This window comes from Lytechinus variegatus, chromosome 8, assembly GCF_018143015.1.
Source record: "Lytechinus variegatus isolate NC3 chromosome 8, Lvar_3.0, whole genome shotgun sequence".
In the NCBI taxonomy this organism is placed as follows: Eukaryota; Metazoa; Echinodermata; class Echinoidea; order Temnopleuroida; family Toxopneustidae; genus Lytechinus; species Lytechinus variegatus.
In genome coordinates, this window is record NC_054747.1 from 29,516,388 (window position 1) to 29,539,393 (window position 23,006).

A 23,006-nucleotide genomic window follows, 5' to 3' on the forward strand; every position below is an offset into this window, starting at 1 on the left:
CATCACTTTCTGCAAGCTTGAATTGGTGAAATCTACAGCTTTGGACTTGTTCTTGCCATACTTTGTTTCCCGCTTTTTTGGCATATACATGTACATGTAGCTTTTCAACTCTATCTGCATTCCAATAATGTTTAAAAAAAATTTCTGACAGCAATATAGCCCCAATAACGGCCAAACAAAGATATCACAAAAAATTGTGAAGAGTTGTAGGTTTATTCCATTTGAGTTCTGAATAATTCTCAGAGCCATTTTTCACTGCAATTAGAAGCTAAAATTAAATTCATAATCTACTCAGCTAAGTTTCTCATTTGCATATATGAATCTTTCCACCAGTATTTCACTCGTCCGTCCGTGATGAAATTAATGTCCATCCATGATCATTTTTGATTGATTTATTATATGCATAAAATGTATGGATTATAGCTATGTTCAAATAAAATGATGTACAGTGTCCAGTGAAATACTTCTACACACTTTTATTTCTGTTTTTATTCTGATAAAGAATAAAAAGCTGAATCCATAGACATTATCCTAATAAAAATGATCACGGACGGACATTAATTTCATCACGGACGGACGGAAATGTTAACATCTACAAGGAAAGTTTACTTCCCATATTTTTTTCCTGCTAATTTATGTTTGATGATAGATAAATGTTCAGAGTGCAAGACCATTAAAAAAAATTGGAGTAACTTTGAAAACAATAAAACTAGAGTGAAATGAATTTGAGTGAATTAACTTTGTCCGTCCGTGATGAAATTAATGTCCGTCCGTGATCATTTTTGATTGAATTTATGATATGGATAAAATGTATGGATTTCAGCTATGTTCAAATAAAATGATGTACAGTGTTTAGAGAGATACCTCTACACCTTTTTATTTTTTATTTCTATTCTGATAAAGAATAAAAAAACTTTTCATCTTTTTTTCCATCACGGACGGAAATTTCAAAATGGAAATGTTAACACCTACCAAAAAAAATTACTTCCCAATATTTTTTTTCTACTATATTATGTCTGATAATAGAGTAATGTTCAGAGTGCAAGAACATCCAAACCAAATTAGAGTAACTTTAAAAACAATAAAACTAGAGTGAATTTAATTTGAGTAGAAATGTCCGTCCGTGATGAGAGGTAGCAGCACCCCCATGAATAAAATGGACTATTCCGGTACTTTCGGAATCATCAAACTTCATGAAACTTAGTTTTTTTAAACCTGAGATATCAAAGATTATTTTAAAAGCAAATTTGATAAAAGTACCTTAAAAATTTTTTTTCACCTCAATGCGAACCCTTAACCGATCTTATTCATGCTTCGACATACTGTATTACATGTACAGTAATCAATTGTCACTGAACATCTTGTGCGAGTTTCAGGTTACATGTCAAAGGTCATTTAAGGTCAATGAACTTTGGCCATGTTGGAAGTAATTCTTGAATTGCTGTCATAATTTTCAAACTAATGTGGACATACATGTAGGGGTAATCAATTATCACTGACAAGTCTTAGGTCACATGATCAAGGTCAAATATTTAGGGTCAATGACCTACATGTATTGTATCATTATATGAATCCTGGTGTCTTTTGTGAAAATTATTTCATAGTAGTTTTCAAAGTCAGCACTGCTGCTGCTATATTGAATTGCATAATGCATGTTAGACTGCCAGAGGGCGCTCCACTTGTTATATTTAAAGGGGAAGTTACCCTGAAGGAAAGTTTGTTTTAGAATTAGCAGAAAAAATAATAAAGTTTTAGGAAAATTCATGGAAGATAAAGAAAGTTACTAGAATTTAGTCCTATATTACAGCACATAGGTATCAGGGGATTTTTTTTTCAATGCCCCTAAGAAAAAAATTCAATAAGCATATACATGTATAAGCACTGAAAATGTCATCAAATCTGATGTAATTAGAAGAGTATGACATTTAAAAGTTTCACTTAATTTCACAATAGAGTTATATGCACATCCTGGTCAGTAATGGTATGCAAATGAGGGGACTGATGATGTCACCCATGGCACTCACTAATATTTGTTCATCTTCTCATTGTTACATGTATGTGAAATTATGTTTTAATATTGCTCCTGACTCCTGTTCAGTCATTTTTCAAATCTGTACAAATTGAAATACATGTATTTTATCATTTCAATCAATAAAAAACAAAAGAAGTAGTGAGCAATAGACTTCACCAACTCTCTCATTTTACATATTACTGAGTTGTGCATATATTTAGTGTTTTGTGTTTTAATGCTGAATGTTTCTGTCAGCAATATATCTGATGTGGAAAACTTTAATATCAATCATGGCTGCCTTCGCTATTACACTCCGGTCTTGCATAAGTTGTCGTTTTCATTTTATCGTCAAAGAGCCGATGCAGGTTCTCCATAATAAAAAAGTGACATTTGTTGAAGTAAAACGCAACTATTTTACAAGACTAGTGTGTGTATTAAGATGTCTGTTTCTGTCTTCCACATCAGACTTTAATACATAAAATACAGTACACAGTGTTTACAAGAATTATTTGTACTCTGTACATTAAAAACACTGAAAAATGAGTGGAAGGACTATGATAAAAAAAATATATATATCAATTATTATATGTAAGAGAAAAGTAAAGTCTTTGTTTTCCATCTACATGTTAAATGTTACATAATTATCGGTCACACATGAATGATTGTAATTCATTAAACTGTGATAAAGCATATTTTCATACCTTTTTGTGATCATTGAAGCGTAATAGTCACTCGCTATACTTCAATGGTCATGACTTATTTCTTATTTTTCTGAGAGATGCGATGACATGCTTTCATTTGATATGAAATTCAGATGTTTGTTTTCACCTGTGTTATTTATTTTGACAGAAAATGAAATATTAAAAATGAATCTAATTCCTCCCCTGTACAAAAAGTCAATGGGGCAACAGCAGTCAAGCATCCGTTTGTTTAAAATTGTTTATGGAATTTGAATACCAACTGAAATGAACTGTATTACAAATGAAAGCATATCATATCGTCTCTCAGAAAAAAGGAAATAAGTCATGATCAATGAAGCGTTGCGCAATATTTTGCAAAACGAAGGCCATACATTGTACTTTATTTTCCATTTTTGTCTCACCTGCATCTACTAGAGTGAGACTATACACTGTAGGCGCCGCTTTTCCAATGCCGGCGGCATCACTACCAAATCTTAATCGAAGGTTGAATTTTTGAAATGACAGCATAACTTAGAAAGTATGGACCTAGTTCATGAAACTTGGCCATTTAAGGTTAATCAAGTATTTCTGAAGATCCTGCCTTAGTTTCAGGTCACATGACCAAGGTCAGAGGTCAATAGGGTAAATGAACTTAGACCATGTTGGGGGAATCAACATCAAAATCTTATTAAACCTAAGGTTAAGTTTTATGTCATCATAAATGTAACTTAGAAAATTTATGGACCTAGTTCAAGAAACTTGGACATAAGGTTAATCAGAGGTGCTCCACTTGAATTAAATTTGACAGGAAATGAAATAATATGAAAAATTCAATCTACATGTATGTATATTCGATTACACCCATTTACAATTTAAGTCAATGAGGCAACAGCAGTCAGACATCAATATCGTTTACAAAATCCGTAAAGGCGACCAAAATATTAAGAATCGTATATCAAATGAAAGCATATCTCATCTTTCTGAAAAATAGGAAATAAGTCATGATCATCAATTGACGTATTGCATTCTATGCTTCAATGATCACATCAAGGTCTGAAAAATGCATTATTGCATTTCAGATGTCATAATCATTCACGCGTGAATGATCACAATTTGCAACCAAGTGCAAAACAATGGCTACATGTATACATGTACTTCCCTCTTTCATATTGATATACAATATTATATTTTATAATGGCAAAGTTAGGAATTTTGGGGTTCCAACTTAATTAATCTTCTCATTATGCATCATTGCTGTATGTACATGTACAGTAGTGTACAAACAATTCTTGTAGACACTGTAGATGGCATTTCATGTATTAACAGCATCAGACTTGTAATGACGGAAACAAAAGCTGCCTGTGCCTATATTATAAGCTAAATTTATAGCCAGTGTGAACAAGCTCGTGTGTGTAGAGCGTTTGATAGAGGAAGGAAGACGGAGAGGAAACGAGAGAGGGGTGGTGGATGAATGATAGATTATGCATACTTTATTACTCTACAATAGAATCAAAACTTCCATATATCACCCAGGTATATAGCATTTTACTTTCTGTTTTTAATTGGCAGGCAAACTTTTTCAGGAGTTTTGAAATTTACCTGGATAACATGATTTACTTTAAATGCTGTCTACTAGTGTTCAGTACACGTGCATTTACATGTATGCTCGTGCAGTACTTACTGTCGATCAATACGCTTGGATAGTTCCAAATAGGTCGCAGAAATAAAATGATGTGAAATTAAGTTAATTTAGATTTTCAATGGTACCCATAATTTGCATATATCTCATTTGTTGGAATAAATCTTAAAGAAAAAGATATCCCATGTTTTTTACTCTGTAATAAGATGAGGCTTCAAATAATTCTTTGTGGCAAACTAGCAGACTGTTCTATACAACTGCTTTAAATTGATCTACACTCTAAATTACAGGGATTTGAAATAAGTCCAGATGGACTGTAGTTAGGGACCAATCGATTTCTGGATTTAGTTTTAATCCTAAAGACTTAAATTTAAATCTCAAATGATTTAAATTTAAATCTTTCGAGATTTAAAAATGAATCTTAAGGATTCACACTAAATCCGGAATTCGATTGGTCCCTAACTACAGTCCATCTGGACTTATTTTAAATCCCTGTAATTAGAGTGTAATGTTTGTATTCAAGTGCTTGCTTCATTTTCCGAGGGCCCATTTCCAGTTGAAAAGCATTTCTCATGTTGTGAAGATAAATATAGTTGTGGTACTTGATCTCTTTTATGGTTATTTTATGGAAACTTAACGTGCATCGATAATGTCATTAGCATCCAAATCTGTGTTTAATATTTAAAGCCGATAGTTCTACAGCCCATTTTAAAGGGGAAATCAGCCCAGTTGTAAAGTCTCATGTTACTGTAGATTTTAAAAATACCCGTTACATTAAGAGTTTTCATAGAAAAGTGGCTTACAGTGTAATATAAATTTATAGATCTATTCTCTGTCATTTCCAAGCTTTAGATCATGCAAACATGGACACTGCATAGATTTTGAATGAATGTCTTCATGGTGACAGTTTAATTACAGGGGTATTTAGATGAAATAGTATTTCATATTTAGTCATATCCTGTGTCATGTAAGCCCCTTGTCAATCATGTCTCTATAATGCTCATCCTTTTAATCCGGGGGGGGGGCTTGCAGATCTCAAAGAATGCTGATATTTTTCATCAGAAGCAGCTTTAAGAGTTTCAATAATTCTTAAAGGCAGTTTGTATGGCCAGGTCTTGTTGGTATACCTCTTATTCCATCAGAATTTTGTTCTAATGTATTTTTGACAAAATGAATTCATCCATTTGTAATCAACCTGTAAAATTTAAAACTAATCCATATTCAAAGGCTTCATATTGTACATTTATGATTTTTAATATTGAATTCTGCATTCAAAGAGGTTTCATTTAGTGACAATCATCTATTAATTTACGATATAATTCATTGCAAGAGTACAATCGTTCATCATAGTGTTGCCAGCAAACAAAAAAATCACACTCTCCATTTTCTTTATTTTCTCATTTCCTGTACTGGAGTTCTTGTGCCAATTATCTTGGTACTCATCGTATCGTAATAATAATCCATGGTGCAGTTCTGTTTGATTGAGAATGACAGTACCATGACTAATTGCTTTCAGTGTTGGAGACATCAGACAGTTTTTCATCAGCTCTGAATATTTAGTTTCTAGCCCGCAATAATTTCCTTGAGATTTGTATTCTCAACTCTTGAGTACAAGTGGCATGTCCCTGTAGGGGTACAAGGGAATCTTGCCCCCTCTGTATTGTAAGGGTCACACCTTGAATGGATGACATGTGCTCGGACGACAACTGCTCCGATGGAAAATGTGCATGTTAAGCCAAACATAAAACCTGTATAATAATCTCCAAAACTGAATAAATCTTGCTTAATCTTTAAAGTTATATATTTTTTTCAAAAACTCTATTACAAGATCTAACCCTAACCCTATGCCCTCTGAGACATTGAGACCGGAGCAATTTTCATAGGAGCCAATGTTGTGTCACCCATTGAACATTTACTCATGAATTCATATTCCTATATTCCAATTATCATTCTTGTTCCATTGAATGTGCACATTCGGTACTGTATAACTGTAATTTCAATGTTTGCCTAATTTTATTCTTTCCCCTATCAATTTTTCTGTGATGCTCCAATTACGCTAGTCCCTTTCCCTTATTTTTATCTTTCTAACTACAAAGGAAAACACACATGAGGATTGTTTTCCTTTTGTATGTGTTTGTCTTTGCATGACCTATTATGTGGGGATCCCTTCTGGACAGGAACTAAAGATCTACATTTTATGTATCACTTTTTTCACACCAGTCCACACTCAAATTCTGTTCTGTACAATTCTTGTTTAAAATTACATATTGTCACTTCCTTTACTTTGTTTGTCATTCCTTCTTGCTTATGTATAATTTTTTATAGCTTGTATGGTCATGGATGATATTTTTAATGAGTGAAAAATTAATTGAATTGAATTGAAAATTTGTTCATTCCACCCCCCCTTTTTTAAATCCTGGAAATACTGAATTGCCTTGTCTCCATTGGCCAAGGGGGGGGGTGAGATGGGAATTGCGTATGGAATATGATCTTGAAGTATGGAGTACTATATCTAGGGTCCAATTTGGTTTGGGGAAATTTAAAGATGATTCGTCATATGATTCTGTGTGTGACTTGGTGGGGGATGGTGTTAACCATTTGATATTTTTTAAAAAAAAGTGTATGTATACAAGTACAAGTGTCATATTATAAAATACAAAAGGATGAGAGTGACATCATCAGTTTCCTCATAAATTGCATACTTGCCACATTGTGCATAATCATTTTGTGAAAAATAAGAGAAACGTTAAATTTGTTCACTTTCTTATTTTGATTTGCTCGATCTACATGTAGGCCTACATGTACTTGTTCTAATGAACTTGTTGCTGTAAGGACTTGGTCTAGATTCTATACATTGCACTTGTAAAATTGTGCATGTTGCATAAAGGCCTTTTACAATTATACAATGGCTTGAGTGCATTCATTCAAAATTAAATGCACTTAACCCCAATTATGTCAAGGAAATGTTATTTATTGCTTTTGGTTTCACTCTCATTGTATTTGATTCCTCTTTTATTATTATTTTTTGACAGGGAGAAGGCAGCTGCAGCAACAGGACACCAAGACATTCAACTTGCCTCTGATTGGTAGGTATAATTGATCTGATATCAAATTGATTGTAATCATTTCTTTATTTTGAACAAAGAAAAGCAGTATACAAACGAGTCCTTTGAAGGGCTCACATGAGTATTACAGACCCCCATTCACTCACGTGTTATATCATAGCTCATCAAAAAATCATTTAAAATCAATCCCACGATAGATTTTGCTTTAATTCACTGACATTAGTCACAATCAACAGTACATTAAGACTTTTATATGTTAATCAGCTTGCCCAGCTCAATCAAAAGTTAAATGGCCTGAAATAAGACTAACCATAATTTCGGCCAGTTCATTGCCAGAAAAACCAGAACTGCATTGTGGGTAATAATAATTAAAATGAAATACAAAAATGCAGTCTAGCCTCCCCAAACGCATTTATTATGAAAGAGTGAACATAGCATTATCTCTATTGTTTTATTTTTTTAATATTTAATGAATTATTTTAATCAATAAAGTCATGTGATCTTTACTTACGCCTGTCCAACATGCTTTGCGTGCAGATGAATTACTCTCATGTGCCCTGAACCCCCAAAACAAACAAAAAACCCCATAAATATCTCAATCTTGATACCTTGCATCGATGTACTATGACATTGTTTCATGATAAATTTAGAATTGGTCACAATGATAATCCTTGACTCATATTCCAGGTTATTGAACCACCTTGATGACCCGACCTTGGATGAGTCGATACCGAGGGAATACATCGTCTACGCCTGTGCCGTAGGTCCCCTGGGTGAACAGCTGGATGAGTTTTGGAACAAGTCTCTCTCCCTCTGCGGTCGTAACGGAGCCCACAGCCTCCTCCCTCACGTCACTCTGTGTTCGTTTATCACAGTGAGTTCTCATAATATTACATCGGGGTGGGATGTCTACATATCTTACCTTGCATTCATGACATTATTTGGTGATAATTCAGAATTGGTAACAATTGTTATTCAATTCAATTATTTGTATTGTCATGTTCAATTATCGTGCGCTTATCTGTGTTGGGGATCTTCGGTGTGAACATTTTTCAGCATAGATTTCAAGATTCACAAAGTTCAGTTCATGTAACTGTACCAGATCTAGATCCTCGATATACTGACAATTAAAGCCTTGTTTTACAGACTTTTTCATGAAATCAGTGTTTACTGCAACTACTGGAATTTCTCTTTAATTACAACAAGTGCATAGGAACAAAGAATAATCAATCGCAAACTATAAATACATCAAAATAGTACATGCATGTAAATATAAATACATCAATAAAATAAATATAGTTTGCATGCTTGAGCACCCACAACTTGACACCAACCACAGACCCACTGTATGAAACCAAAGTATCACCCGCAGATGAAACCAGGCGGTCTTCATGTGGGTACATGTACTCAAGCATGTAAACAGGCACTGGAAAGCCATTACATGAATACTTGCATGAATTAATTAATGGGGGAGGATTATACCTACATACATATGATTTCCTGGAACATGATATCGTATTTTGATAGTACAACAAGACATCATACAACATGTTATAACCAACACAACCCCGAATGCTTCCAAAAGAACAACACGATATCAACTTAAAGACGAAAATAAGGAAAATAACATAATATTTTATCAATTGGAACATGTTTCGAGGTTCACACCTCATCATCAGCCTATTATCATAGAACAGAGTCACTGGTATTTATACATATTTGGGATATCAAGGTAATTTCAAGAATGTATATGTAGGTACAGAAAACAACGTACATACATATGTAGAACAGTAAATTTAAAAGGAGGGTCAATCCACGTCAAATCAACCAATTTTCAGACAATTTGTCACCCGACCCTCTTCGATTTTCTTTAAACTCGCACCAAATGTTGCCCCAAGTGTCTGACGGAAAAATCTGAAATATTTTGCCCCAAGGTCAAATGGTTGCTAAGATATGGCCTCCCATAGCAACCAATGCGCACTCAAAGAAATTATTTTTTAAAAAATTGCCTATTTTTGATTGACTACTGCAGCAAAGTTTGATTGATTACAGTCTTCATTTTAAGTAAATTGGAAGAACTTTTTGGTCTAAACATGCAGAGTATACTGTAGCGCGGACCTGTCAACCGGATTTCGCACACGAGGTCACCGAAAATGGCGTTAAGCATCCGTGTCAATGATTTCAGAAGCATGTTTGGAGGCTCATAAATCCAAAACTAAATTAGCTTAGAACCAAATATTATGCACATTTATGGACTTTCATATACTCAACAGAATTACAAAAAATTGACCCAAGAGTGTGTGTCATTTTCCTGTAGGGCGCCCTCAAAGTTGGATTTTTTTCAAAAGATGCCAAGTTCAAGGTCACAGATCACCTCCCGTCCCATCGAGGAGGGGGACCAATTTCTGTGTTTTGATAGACATTTACCCATATTTTCAAGTGTTACTTGAGAAATTTTGCTACCGGAATGTTTAGGGGCTGATTTGCGCATTCCAAAATGGTCGTAAACACCCTAAATTTGACGTTAATGACTCATACATGCTTTTCAACACTTTTCAAATTGTGATAACTCAAAGATGAAATGCCAAAAGACATTGATATCTTCTGTGATGATAGTCTGTAATTGGTATTAAAAGGATGTATCTTTAGAAATAGTTTTTATTGTTGGTAATGACCTTGAAAACACACCTAAAATTCAATAAAAACAGTAAATTGGCTAATTTTTCAGAATCATTATGGCATTCAAATGGTGTTTACATTGACTTTCAAATGGGTGTCATTTCAATACAAAGGGTGAGCTTAAGCCAAAACTTGAAAGACATGTTCAACTTTTGTTCTACTTTAAGCAACATAAAATATTTGAACTCAAAACTATATCATTTGACCTTGAAATTATTCCAAATATAGCTAATTATTGCTTCATAAGTAGCATATTCAAATCGTGCATGTACATTGCACTTTGCAACACATTTCAAAATGGATTTTCTCAAAGAGAGAATACCTGATCAGGCTGATATTTGCAGTATTGGTAGTCTGTAATGAGTTCTTGGAGGATCTACAGATTAAGTACCTATTCTCTCATGACAATGACCTTGAAAATACAGCTGAAAATCATGAAAATCAATAAATCATACAATTTTCATTAGTAATCAAGTGTTTTTACCCACTTTTCATTGTGTGTTATTCCATCTTAGATTGTGAGCTCATGCTGATAATTGCAAATCATGTTCCACTTTTGGTCTACTTTAAGCTACATGAAATATTTGAACTCAAAACCTTATCATTTGACCTTGAAATTGTTCCAAATATAGCTATTTGTGCTTCATAAGTAGCATATTCAAATCACACGTGTACTTTGCAACACATTTCAAATTGGATTTTCTCATAGAGAGAATACCTGATCAGGCTGATATTTGCAGTATTAGTAGTCTGTAATGAGTTCTTGCAGGATCTACAGATCAAGGAACTATTCTTTCATGACAATGACCTTGAAAATACAGCTGAAAATCATGAAAAATCAATAAATCAGACTGAACTCAAAACAATATCTTTTGACCTTGAAATCATTCCAAATATACATGTAGCTATTTGTTGCCTCATAAGTAGCATATATATTCAAATCGTGCATGTACATTAGTTTAGCAACACATTTCAATACTTGGAAATAATTTCAAGGTCAAATGATATATTTTTTTAGTTCAGTCTGATTTATTGATTTTTCATGATTTTCAGCTGTATTTTCAAGGTCATTGTCATGAGAGAATAGGTACTTAATCTGTAGATCCTCCAAGAACTCATTACAGACTACCAATACTGCAAATATCAGCCTGATCAGGTATTCTCTCTTTGAGAAAATCCATTTTGAAATGTGTTGCAAAGTGCAATGTACATGCACGATTTGAATATGCTACTTATGAAGCAATAATTAGCTATATTTGGAATAATTTCAAGGTCAAATGATATAGTTTTGAGTTCAAATATTTTATGTTGCTTAAAGTAGAACAAAAGTTGAACATGTCTTTCAAGTTTTGGCTTAAGCTCACCCTTTGTATTGAAATGACACCCATTTGAAAGTCAATGTAAACACCATTTGAATGCCATATGATTCTGAAAAATTAGCCAATTTACTGTTTTTATTGAATTTTAGGTGTGTTTTCAAGGTCATTACCAACAATAAAAACTATTTCTAAAGATACATCCTTTTAATACCAATTACAGACTATCATCATAGAAGATATCAATGTCTTTTGGCATTTCATCTTTGAGTTATCACAATTTGAAAAGTGTTGAAAAGCATGTATGAGTCATAAACGTCAAATTTAGGGTGTATACGACCATTTTGGAATGCGCAAATCAGCCCCTAAACATTCCGGAAGCAAAATTTCTCAAGTAACACTTAAAAATATGGGTAAATGTCTATCAAAACACAGAAATTGGTCCCCCTCCTCGATGGGACGGGAGGTGATCTGTGACCTTGAACTTGGCATCTTTTGAAAAAAATCCAACTTTGAGGGCGCCCTACAGGAAAACGACACACACTCTTGGGTCAATTTTTTGTAATTCTGTTGAGTATATGAAAGTCCATAAATGTGCATAATATTTGGTTCTAAGCTAATTTAGTTTTGGATTTATGAGCCTCCAAACATGCTTCTGAAATCATTGACACGGATGCTTAACGCCATTTTCGGTGACCTCGTGTGCGAAATCCGGTTGACAGGTCCGCGCTACAGTATACTCTGCATGTTTAGACCAAAAAGTTCTTCCAATTTACTTAAAATGAAGACTGTAATCAATCAAACTTTGCTGCAGTAGTCAATCAAAAATAGGCAATTTTTTACAAAATAATTTCTTTGAGTGCGCATTGGTTGCTATGGGAGGCCGTATCTTAGCAACCATTTGACATTGGGGCAAAATATTTCAGATTTTTCCGTCAGACACTTGGGGCAACATTTGGTGCGAGTTTAAAGAAAATCGAAGAGGGTCGGGTGACAAGCATTGGTTGATTTGACATGGATTGACCCAGGAGTGAAAATAGAAATCAAATTTTTTTTAAATTATGCCAGTTTAGGTCAGTTTGAATAGGTTAATTAAAAAACAGAAAGCATTATTTGATAAATTTTGTACACTACTAATGCCTAGGGATTGCATGGTAGATAAAATACTACTCTTGTTTTATAAAAGCCCTTTGGTTGTTGAATTGGTGGACCTAGGGGGTGGCATACCTTGCCCATAACCCCCCCCCCCCCCCCCTTAACAGCTTAAAAAGAAACCTTTGTACATCCAGAAATGTGTCAAGTTCACCCCCAACAAAAAGTTGTCATGATAAAATGGAGAAAGCAGACAAGCATAAATTGCTAAAAAAATTATCAAACTCAGATTTGGTATATAAAGAAAGAAAAAAATGGCATTGAAAAATTCTAGTCAATTTCACAAAACTGTTGACTGTTTTGCAGTACACCTCCTGGGGCCCCGTCTTACAAAGACTTATGATTGATCTGATCAATCGCAACTATGGAAAGCCAGCAAAGTCTAAATATAAAATGCATGTTTGCTCAATTTTGTTTTCTAGATCATGAATATCCATAAATTCATTGATTTCTTGAGAGTTTGGTGCGTTCTCATTTGTTTACAAATTTTGCACATTTCCTGTAGAAAAAATGATGACACTGATAGATTTCCATAGAGTTATGATTGATTGGATCAATCAAAACTCTTTGTAAGACGGGGCCCCTGCTCTGTATATTTATTAGTAAAATGATTGATGATAACACATTCATTATTTGTTTTGTGTATTATTGCGTGATATATCCTTTTGAAAGTTGAAAGTAATTAATTCTTTCATTGTTGTTAGAAAATGGATCGAGTGATGAACTTGAAATTTGATAGCTTTATAAAGAAATGTTCATAGACCATTAGAAAACAAATGTAGTGCATGAATAATATCCTTTTGAAAGTAGTTTATAAGTTCTTTCAGTGTTAACAGAATTAAAGGGTAAGTCCACCCGGACAAATTTTTTTGAGTAAAGATAACAGAAAAATGCTGAAATATTGATGAAGGTTTTTATCTATCTAAGATTTTAAAAGTTATTAGAATTTTTTAAATATTTATTTGTGATGTTGTGTGCAAGTAGCTTCCCCACAATTGTGTACTAAAAAAAAAAATCAGTGAAATGCCATTTTCTAAAAAAATTGAAAATGGTTTATTGTACTTTAATTAGTTTATCAGTCTCATTTACCACCCACTACTGAAGGGGAGAAAATGATAGTCATCATGAACCAGTATGAAATAGAAATTTATTGATTTTTTTTATATGTGATGTGAGCAGCTGCCCAATATGTTATGTAATATAAAATCAATAAATTTCAGTTTCTTCATGATTCATGATGACTATATTAACATTTTTAACTAAGAATCCAAATATAAACTTTATTATTTACTTTATCTACCGGACAACACATAGGATTTTTTAAGACAACATGGAACTGGAAGAAAATATATTTCCTTATAATGGGCTTATTTCATTACAGGAATGCAAATCTAATTTCCTCATATTTCTTAATAGGATAATTTGCATACAATAAGTATTTACCCGTAATGTGAGCAAGGGATTTTTTTTGTGTACACAGGGTTGTTTTTATCATGTATAGTTTACATGATATACAGCATTTGGTTAGTAATATTGTTCAATCAAAATAACAGATCAGTGAGCAAAATCATGTTTAACATTTACAGTATGTATTTCATTTTTCCTCAAAAATACTACAGGGGGTGGTTTAAGTGTCTTAAAGTTTTGTAAAATATTATTATTTTCTGTTTATTTCAGCACATTTTTTCCAGGATAGGTTGCTTGTGCAAGCTGCATATATACTAAACTGCTTTGTTTACGATTATAAAAGCTCAATTGTCTTTTAAATAAAATAAACTTGAAGTTTGACTTTATACACTTGGCCTACTCTTGTCTAGCAATGCTGTAAAAATAAAACCAAAATTAAAGGATGGCAATGGTTATCATTGTCATCATTATTGTAGTTGTCACCATCTTCATAACCATATTCATGGTCATTTTTATAATAAAAATAATCATGACAATTATCGCTGCCAAAACTATCATCATTACATAACTATCATCATCATCATCCCCATTATTAAACATAATATTCATCATCACCACCATTACCATCAATATTATCATCATCATCACCACCATCATTATCATTACCACCATCATCATCATTGTCACCATCATCATCATCTTCATGATCACCATCATCAACACAACTATCATCATCAACACCATCATCATCATCATCACCAACATCATCATCAACACCATCATCATCATCACCAACATCATCATCAACACCATCATCATCAACACCAACATCATCAGCAGCACCATCATCATCACCACCATCATCATCACCACCATCATCATCATCAACACCAACATCACCATCAACACCAACATCATCATCACCACCATCATCATCATCACCACCATCATCAACACCATCATCATCATCACCACCATCATCTTCATCATCATCATCATTATCAACACCATCATCATCAACACCACCATCATCGACACCATCATCATCATCAACACCATCATCATTATCAACACCATCATCATCATTATCATCATCATCAACACCATCATCATCATTCTCAACACCATCATCATCATCAACACCACCATCATCAACATCATCAACACCATCATCATCAACGTCATCATCACCACAGTTAACATCATGATTAACATTCATCACAACCTCCATCATTATTAACAGCATTTTAATCTGCAGATCAGCATCATCGTAATCATCACTTTATGCACTACTTGTTTATATACACATATAATATACACATTATTTACTTTTCCTTTCCAGTGTCCAGACAGTAAATGTACCGCACTGACCGAAGCATTCCAAGAGGTGATTGACCGGTGGCAGTCCAAGGCCCCTGAAGTCCTAACCTTAGACTTCTATTCCTCTACCAACTTCATTGGCCTCTTCTTAGAGGAGAGCCATGCCGAATACCTCAGGAAAGTCATGGCCGATTTCAGTCAGGAAGCTACTAGTAAAACAGGTACGTGTGAATTTATCATCAGTGGGTTCATAGGACTGTTAACTAGGCATTTGTCTACATTTGCCGCTGTCCACCCATTTGTAGTAAATGAGTATCCGGTCGGAAGAAATTCCTTGAATGCTTGTGCAGCCTGATCCGGGTAGCCGTCGGAATAAGGGTGCACACCGCTTAATATTGTATCGGGCGCTTTATAGATGTTTGTTATTGCTGTTATGCTAAGACCGGGGCAGGTATTCAATTAAAAATATAACTGAATAAAAAGTATTTTACTAAACATGTTTTAGGGCTGAGAAAAATGCTTATACTTGTATTTTACCAAATTCAACATAGAGAGTTTGAAGTCTATTCTTCAGTGCTCTAGACATGGTATGATTGATTAAAAGTGTGAGATATGAGTCCGTGCTTACAGACTCATGACATTCAGTATTTTTTTAATTACCTACATGTACAATAGAAGCAATATTTATTATATATATTGCAATTTAAATTTTTATTTTGTTTTTCCTTCTTAAATGTGCATTTTGTAATATTTGTGGGGCCAGGCTCGATTAGCACTTGTGCTTTTTTCTGGTCCCATTTACCATCGTATTTTTATACATGTGTAACTGTTATGCAATTTGTTTCATCACCTGTAAACATGTGAATATTGTTGGTAAATAAATAAATCAAATCAAACAAAAGAAATAGTGATAATACGTAATAGTGAAGCTGGTAATGATCAAATGTATTCTTAATTGTCCAATACTAAGCAGCTTTTAGTAAACTCATGCTCTCATATTAACACCTGTACTACCTAGGTGTCAAGGTTGAACCTCATAAGAAACAGCTCCACCTGACCTTAGCCTACCAGTTCAATCCTAGCCATCAAGAAGCCCTGGTGAACCTGTCCAAGGAGGTCGACATCCACTCAGCGGCTCGATGGGAATTCAGGCTCTACTCAAGAGATCCCAGGGCAGCGTCAACAGAAGTAAGTGAAAACTTTGACATTCGACCTTTGATTACTTCGTGCTAGCCGATCAATGTGACCCCAGCCATGAAGAAACATTGGTGGACCTGTCCAAAGGGGTCGACATCCAGGCAGCAGCTCAATGGGAGTGCATGTTCTAGCTCTACTCGAGATTTTAAGGCTGCCGGCGTCCACAGATGTAAATGAAAAGCTGGAGGTTATTCCTGATGATTTCATCTAAATGTTTGCTTTGACCTAGAAATAATTTGTGAGTCTTAGGTTGGATCAACCAAATTAATCTTTAGCTTTACCGTACTGTTTGATGTTGAATCTCGTTCCATAGGTTCTTTGAGTTCTGTACGGCCGGAAACTGGAGTTATCCCTGATGATTTTATCTACAATGTACATGTCTGCCTTGACCTTAAAATAATTTTGTGCTAATATGAACAAACCAAATTGACATTTGACTTGAACTTACCATTGTAATTTGAAATCTTTTTCCCGCAGGTTCTTCGAGTTCTGTACGGCCACACACCGAGGGTAGCGGACGAACTGGAGTTGATCCCTGATGATTTCATCTACATGTCTGCCAGTGAATTAGATAAGAACAGTGATGGATGGTTCAAAGGCACGTCTCACAAGACAGGGTGCGAGGGAATGTTTCCAGGAAACTACACAGAGAAAGCTCCGGAATCGGATACATGGACCGTCCACAGGTAAAATCTGTATGATTATTAAACTGGCAATAGAAGACTTCTCAGGAATTTTATCTGTTCATGTAGCACATACATGTATTTGATAAGTGTTTCCTTTAGATAGACAGATAGATAGATAGATTTTTATTTTTCTAGTCGGTCTGCTTCCCTTTTAATTTCACGCTTATGTTGTATTGTACAAATTGATTTAGAATTGTATACATGTATGTTGTATATATGTAAATTGAATTGCCATTGCAAATATGAAAAGATTGAAAGAGTAAAATAAATCAATCTTTGGAATTGAATTGAAATGATGTACATGTATGGATGAAATTTATGGTTAGCTTTTGTCTTTTTTCTTTCTCAGAGTGTTACCGATCACCAGACCAAGAACAGCTAGCAACGATGCCAAGAAGGGTAGTCTAGATCGTAAAGTTCCTAGTCCTCCGATTCCTATCGGATCGGACCTAGAGCACTCTGGTAATTATAAGTCAGCAGAGGGCCTCCTTCAAAATCCACAAGATCACAGTTATGAAAATGTGAGTAAGAACGAGTCAGGGCTCAAGCTTTGATGAGTAGTGGGATGGGGAAGAATGGGTCCTCTATTAACCAAAATGCCAGTTGTGGTCAAGTAATGGTTTAGAAGTGAGTTTGAAAAGAATCTAATAAAATTACCACCCGAGGGTGGTGTATATATGCATAAATAAAAGATATATGCCAAAGGATTTTGCAAGAAAGTGTGTAATTACTGAGAAAAAGGCAAAATAAGTAAGACATTCTGGCCATTTGTCTGATCTTTTTCAAGTCAATTATAATACTCTGTCCCACATGTCCTTTTTTATGTTGGTTATCTTCAGTTTGACCATATTTCAGCTTTCCTAGATTTCATGATTTCACAGAGTGAGGTCAACTTGATTTTGATTTGACAATTTTTACAAGAATATGGTGACAGTCGATCTTGATTTTAAAGACATAGGCCCGTATTCTGAAGTCAGGTTTAACTTAGACCATGGTCTAACTCTGTGCCAAAATTATGGGAAGCCAAAAGTGTCAAAATTTGTATTACATTGTATGTTTCTTTAATATGTTCATTGTGCTCTTCCCTGATTCATCGAGGTTGAAGACAATCTTATATTGATACTTCTAGACAACTATGAATGATTTCAGAGCCAAATGAGCTGAAATATGATATGTCTACTGTTAGTGATTTATGTAACAATTGGCTATCCATACTTAAACCACAACTTTAAGCCAGAGTTTAAGTTAAACCTGACTTCAGAAGACAGGACATAGAAAAAAATAACGCACTGTCCAGAGTGTGCTTATCTGTGTTGGAGATCTTCAATGTGATCTTTCATCAGCTTTGATAGATTTCATGATTTTACAAAGTTAGGGTTACGAACCAGATCATGATTTTACGATGATATGGTGACATCTAACCTTTGTTTTTTAACATCTTTCTCATGATATGGTTTGCTGCAACTACAGGTTATCAGTTTAAAATTATCAAATGAGCAAATCGAGCGGATGATGTCACAGAATTTTCTTTTCTTTTTGACCAGCTATTGAAGTTAAAGAAGATGAATGATGTCCCTGTCCCCACCAAGAAGCAACCTAGGAGATTATTTATCATCAGACACGGGGAGAGAGTGGATGTGACATTTGGTGAACAGTGGCTTATACATTGCTTTGATCAACAAGGTATATGTCACATTATATTATAATAATGGGCACGTCATGTTCTAGTGGTTCTGACTCTCGCCTTTCAAACAGAGGGTCGTGGGTTCGAATCCTAGCCATGGCGTGTTTTCCTTCAGCAAGAGATTTATCCACACTGCTGCACTCAATCCAGGTGAGGTAATTGGGTACCGGCAGGAAGTAATTCCTAAAAAAGCACACCAGAATCGGTAGACTAGCTTAGCCGGGGTAATATAGGACCGCATTGAGCAACTAGCAAGGTGGATACGTGCGCTGTGCACATCCTTTATTATTATAATCAGGTATCAAATTTACCCAGGTTCACCCAAGACCATGGCCTCCAATGCCCTCAGAATGGCCTTGATGCCCTTCCAAGTGTAGACGTAACCCTAAATAGACTGGGCTATTTCAACGCCTAAGAAGGCTGGGGGGCTGAATCAGCCTCCCCCTTTTGATCTCGGCCGTCCCGTGATTGCAACAAAGATCAGCATGCGCATTACCCATGGCACAATCTACAAAATGACAAATCAAATTCTTCCAAAAATTTCATTGCCAATTAATTCTGTGAATTCATGTGTGAAATAAGAATTTAGCTTTGATAAAAAAATGATTGGATTTGAATTATAATTTAAATTTAATGCTTTGTTGCAGGAAAATACCAGAGAAAAAACTTGAACATGCCAAAGAAGGTTCCACAGAGACCGGGAGGGGCTCAGGATTTTAAGAAAGACTCCCCTATTACAGAAATGGGAGTGTACCAGGCAAGAATGACAGGTAAGGCACACACACATACACAACACAATGTGATTCAAGGAATGGTCCATTCTGGAAGTGGGATGTGAGAATTCATTTGGGGGATTTGTAAAAAGATGCAAGATGCCTTTATATGCTGGAAGCAAGCAAATAATATTTTTTATTAATGTTTTAATAGTAAAAGATACCATTTGAGCTCTCTTTAATACCTCAAGTTTATGCTTCGCGAAGCCTAATGCCACTTACCATATTTGTTAGATCAGGTTTATATTTGTTTTTCAGCAAGATTATTTATGGTCCAAACTTTTATAAATTTTCTTTTGTATTGTGATGTGATTTTTTAGGTGAAGCGTTAAAAGCAGCTGGAGTGAAGATATCATACTGCTACTCATCACCAGCATTAAGATGCTCACAGACGGCACATGCTGTATTACAAGGTTAGAAGGATTTCTTATTTAATTATTTCTATTAATTTCCAGCTATAGCAGACCACATTCTCAACTACTTCTGAAACAATGAATGTAAATTACAATTTTTAGCTTATACAGAATCTTGTCTTTTGTGTATGTGACTATTTATTCATTCAACTACCATGATGTAACTATTTATCCATTTTATTTATCCAATTTTATCTCTAACTGAAACAATAACTAAAAAAATTACTACTTGGAGAGTTGTGGCCCAGTGGATTAGTCTCTGGAATTTGAAACAGTGGGTCGTGGGTGCAAATCCCACCCATGGCATAGTTTCCTTCAGCAAGAAATTTATTGAAATTGTGCTGCACTCAACCCAGGTGAGGTGAATGGGTACCTGGCATGAATTTATTCCTTGAAATGCACTGCTTGAGCTACAGCCGGGGTAATAATATCCAAGTCCTTTGGAAACGCATAGAGATGTTATTCATAATGTGTTATGCGCTATATCCAATTCCTTTGGAATGCGACCAAAGATACTTTATAATCATATTGTGATATGCACTATATAAGAACTGTTATTGTTTTATTGAACCACCCTGCATCTAGCATTTCTTTTTCTCTCATCCAATTCCAGGATTAGAAGCGCCCGATGCCGTCAAGATCTGCGTGGACACCGCCCTCTTTGAATGGTTAGCATGGTGTAAAGGGGGACTACCGAAGTGGCTGTCGCCGGCTGAACTTGCGACCTTTGGCCTCAACATTGACCTGAGTTACAAGGAGAAGCTAGCAGCAAGTGACCTTAACCAGAAGGAAAATTGTCAGGCATATTACAAGAGAAGTGAGAACTTTGTCCGCGAGGTCCTGAAAGAATGTTCGGACGATGGTAAGCTGATAAAAAGGATTCACAGTATCATTCTTTAAAAGACACATTCTAAGCTTTAAAATGAATTATTACTTGTAAAAAATATTCTACAATACCCAGCAAAACTAATGAGTGCAGAAGATTTTTGGTTGTTAGGAGAAAACAAGGCTTGAAGTTCTGGGTTCACTCAAGCATGATATGTGCAAACTTAACAATCTTGTAAAAACGTCCAGGTAGTCTGGGGAGAAAAAAAAATTGTCAAAGAAAAAAACCCTTTTATCTTATGTTTTATTCAACTTTGAAACTTCAAATTTTGACAGTATGAAGAAGAATGACTCTTTTTGCTTTTTGAAGACCAATACTATTTTGCCTATTTACAGAGAACTTTCCCTGGTGACTTATCGTTGATTTGGAGGGTGGCAGGTCAGGTATGTTCCTCCACTAATTTTCACTGACTGATCGCTCTGAGCCAGGCAGATTAGTGAATTTGAGTAGCTTGTAACTCACAGAGAAATGTATTTGTTTCATGAAGTGCTCCCCACAGTATGAAATAAACCAAGTTTATGAAGGAACTCATAAATATTTCCATTTTCTTCGTAGGAGACATCTTACTGGTTGGTCATGCAAGCACGTTGGACAGCAGTTCACGGTGCCTTCAGGGCCTGTCCGCACGGCCGGCCATGGAGTTCTCTCGTATTGTCCAGAAGGTTCCCTATTGTGGTATCATCATGCTGGAGGAGTACGCAGAATTCAGTATATGGGACCTGGTTGCACCGATCATACCCACGCTAACGCATGCACCTAATGGACGATTTGATTGGAGGATCATGCAGTCGTAAGAGAATGACTATCCCCGTGATTGGAGAGTGAATTAAGGAGTATTCTCTGTATTGAGGATTGAGGAAGTCACATTGAAAGGAAGAGGGGATGGGGGGAGGGGTCAACCCGGATTTTGAGTCAGTTTTGATAAAAACAGAAAAGTAGAGAAGAGGTATAGTTTATTATTGACGAAACTCTGTCAAAGAATGCAAGAGATGAATTGTCAGTTTGATTTTCTTGGCACCTTTTAATGAAGCTTGTCAGCACTGACAAGCTTCCATTCCCCAAGAGTAACCATAGTAACAGTCAAAGAGCAGTGCTTCTCAGCCAATCAAAACCAAGAATTTCACTGAAAATGTCCAGGTGTGTGTTTCATAAAGCTGTTCGTAAGTTAAGAGCGACTTTAAGAACGACATGGTGATCCTTTCTTTTGGTAAATGGTATAAAGCGAAATGTTCATTGTCAATGGTTTAGAGCATAAGAAAGGTTCACCAGTCATTCTTAAAGTCGCTTGTAACTTATGAACAGCTTCGTGAAACGGCCCCTAGAGCTAATAATGTGGTCAATTGCAACTGTCATGATACACCCCCGATGTCGCGTGCAAGCTGCTCCCCTATGTGTTGTAAAATATGCATATATCAACATCATCGTCTTAATTCTTCATCTACTGTGAGATCTACAGTATGCCGTATTTGGAAGGGAAGGTTTGAAACAAGAATTAGGGTACCTGTTTCATTATGGACTGCAATTGATAACTTTGCCACTCTGGTAACCACCATAATGGAAAGGGGCTTATCAAAATTCTAGGTTAATATGATAGTAATGACAAACTCACCGTAATTATAGATATATATATATATATTGTGCCCCTGACCTGCTTAAAATAGTGAAGCATGCCCAAGATTTATTTTATGTTTAAATCCTTAGAACGGAGATATTAAATCTAGATGATTGATTTGTTGGCTTTCTGTACATGAGATTGGTAAGATCATCCACAGCCGTTTGTGAAACGTAGCCCTGATTTTATCAGACTAGAGGTCTACATGTTTATAGCTTTTATATATTTATTGTAAATTATATTATCATGTGCTGAGTGTAACATGTATATCACCTAAAATGCTACTTACGTGTATATTTATATAAAGATATTACATACATGTACATTGACCAAGCCATCATTCCTTAGAAAGACTTTGTAAAAATTGAGCACTAATGAATATCATATATTTTTTTTAAGATTATGGATCGATTTGGTACAAGGTACACATAAGGAAAACAAAATAATTAAATTTATTGATATTTTGCTCTTTTTTGCATGCATGTA

The 23,006-nt window shown here is 35.1% G+C and overlaps 1 protein-coding gene across 1 annotated transcript in view; it reads left to right on the forward strand.

The window, feature by feature from the left end:
- Positions 1–22,010, forward strand: part of LOC121420306 (ubiquitin-associated and SH3 domain-containing protein B-like) — a 33,108-nt gene extending 11,098 nt beyond the window's left edge. Inside the window, exons 2-12 of the mRNA XM_041614884.1 lie at positions 7,363–7,416; positions 8,083–8,269; positions 15,292–15,490; positions 16,288–16,457; positions 16,944–17,152; positions 17,502–17,673; positions 18,697–18,835; positions 19,484–19,606; positions 19,930–20,022; positions 20,636–20,884; positions 21,464–22,010. Of these exons, the coding sequence (XP_041470818.1) occupies positions 7,363–7,416; positions 8,083–8,269; positions 15,292–15,490; positions 16,288–16,457; positions 16,944–17,152; positions 17,502–17,673; positions 18,697–18,835; positions 19,484–19,606; positions 19,930–20,022; positions 20,636–20,884; positions 21,464–21,702 (1,834 nt within the window). The 3' untranslated portion in view covers positions 21,703–22,010. The remainder of the gene's footprint in view (positions 1–7,362; positions 7,417–8,082; positions 8,270–15,291; positions 15,491–16,287; positions 16,458–16,943; positions 17,153–17,501; positions 17,674–18,696; positions 18,836–19,483; positions 19,607–19,929; positions 20,023–20,635; positions 20,885–21,463) is intronic.
- Positions 22,011–23,006: the final 996 nt, after the last annotated feature.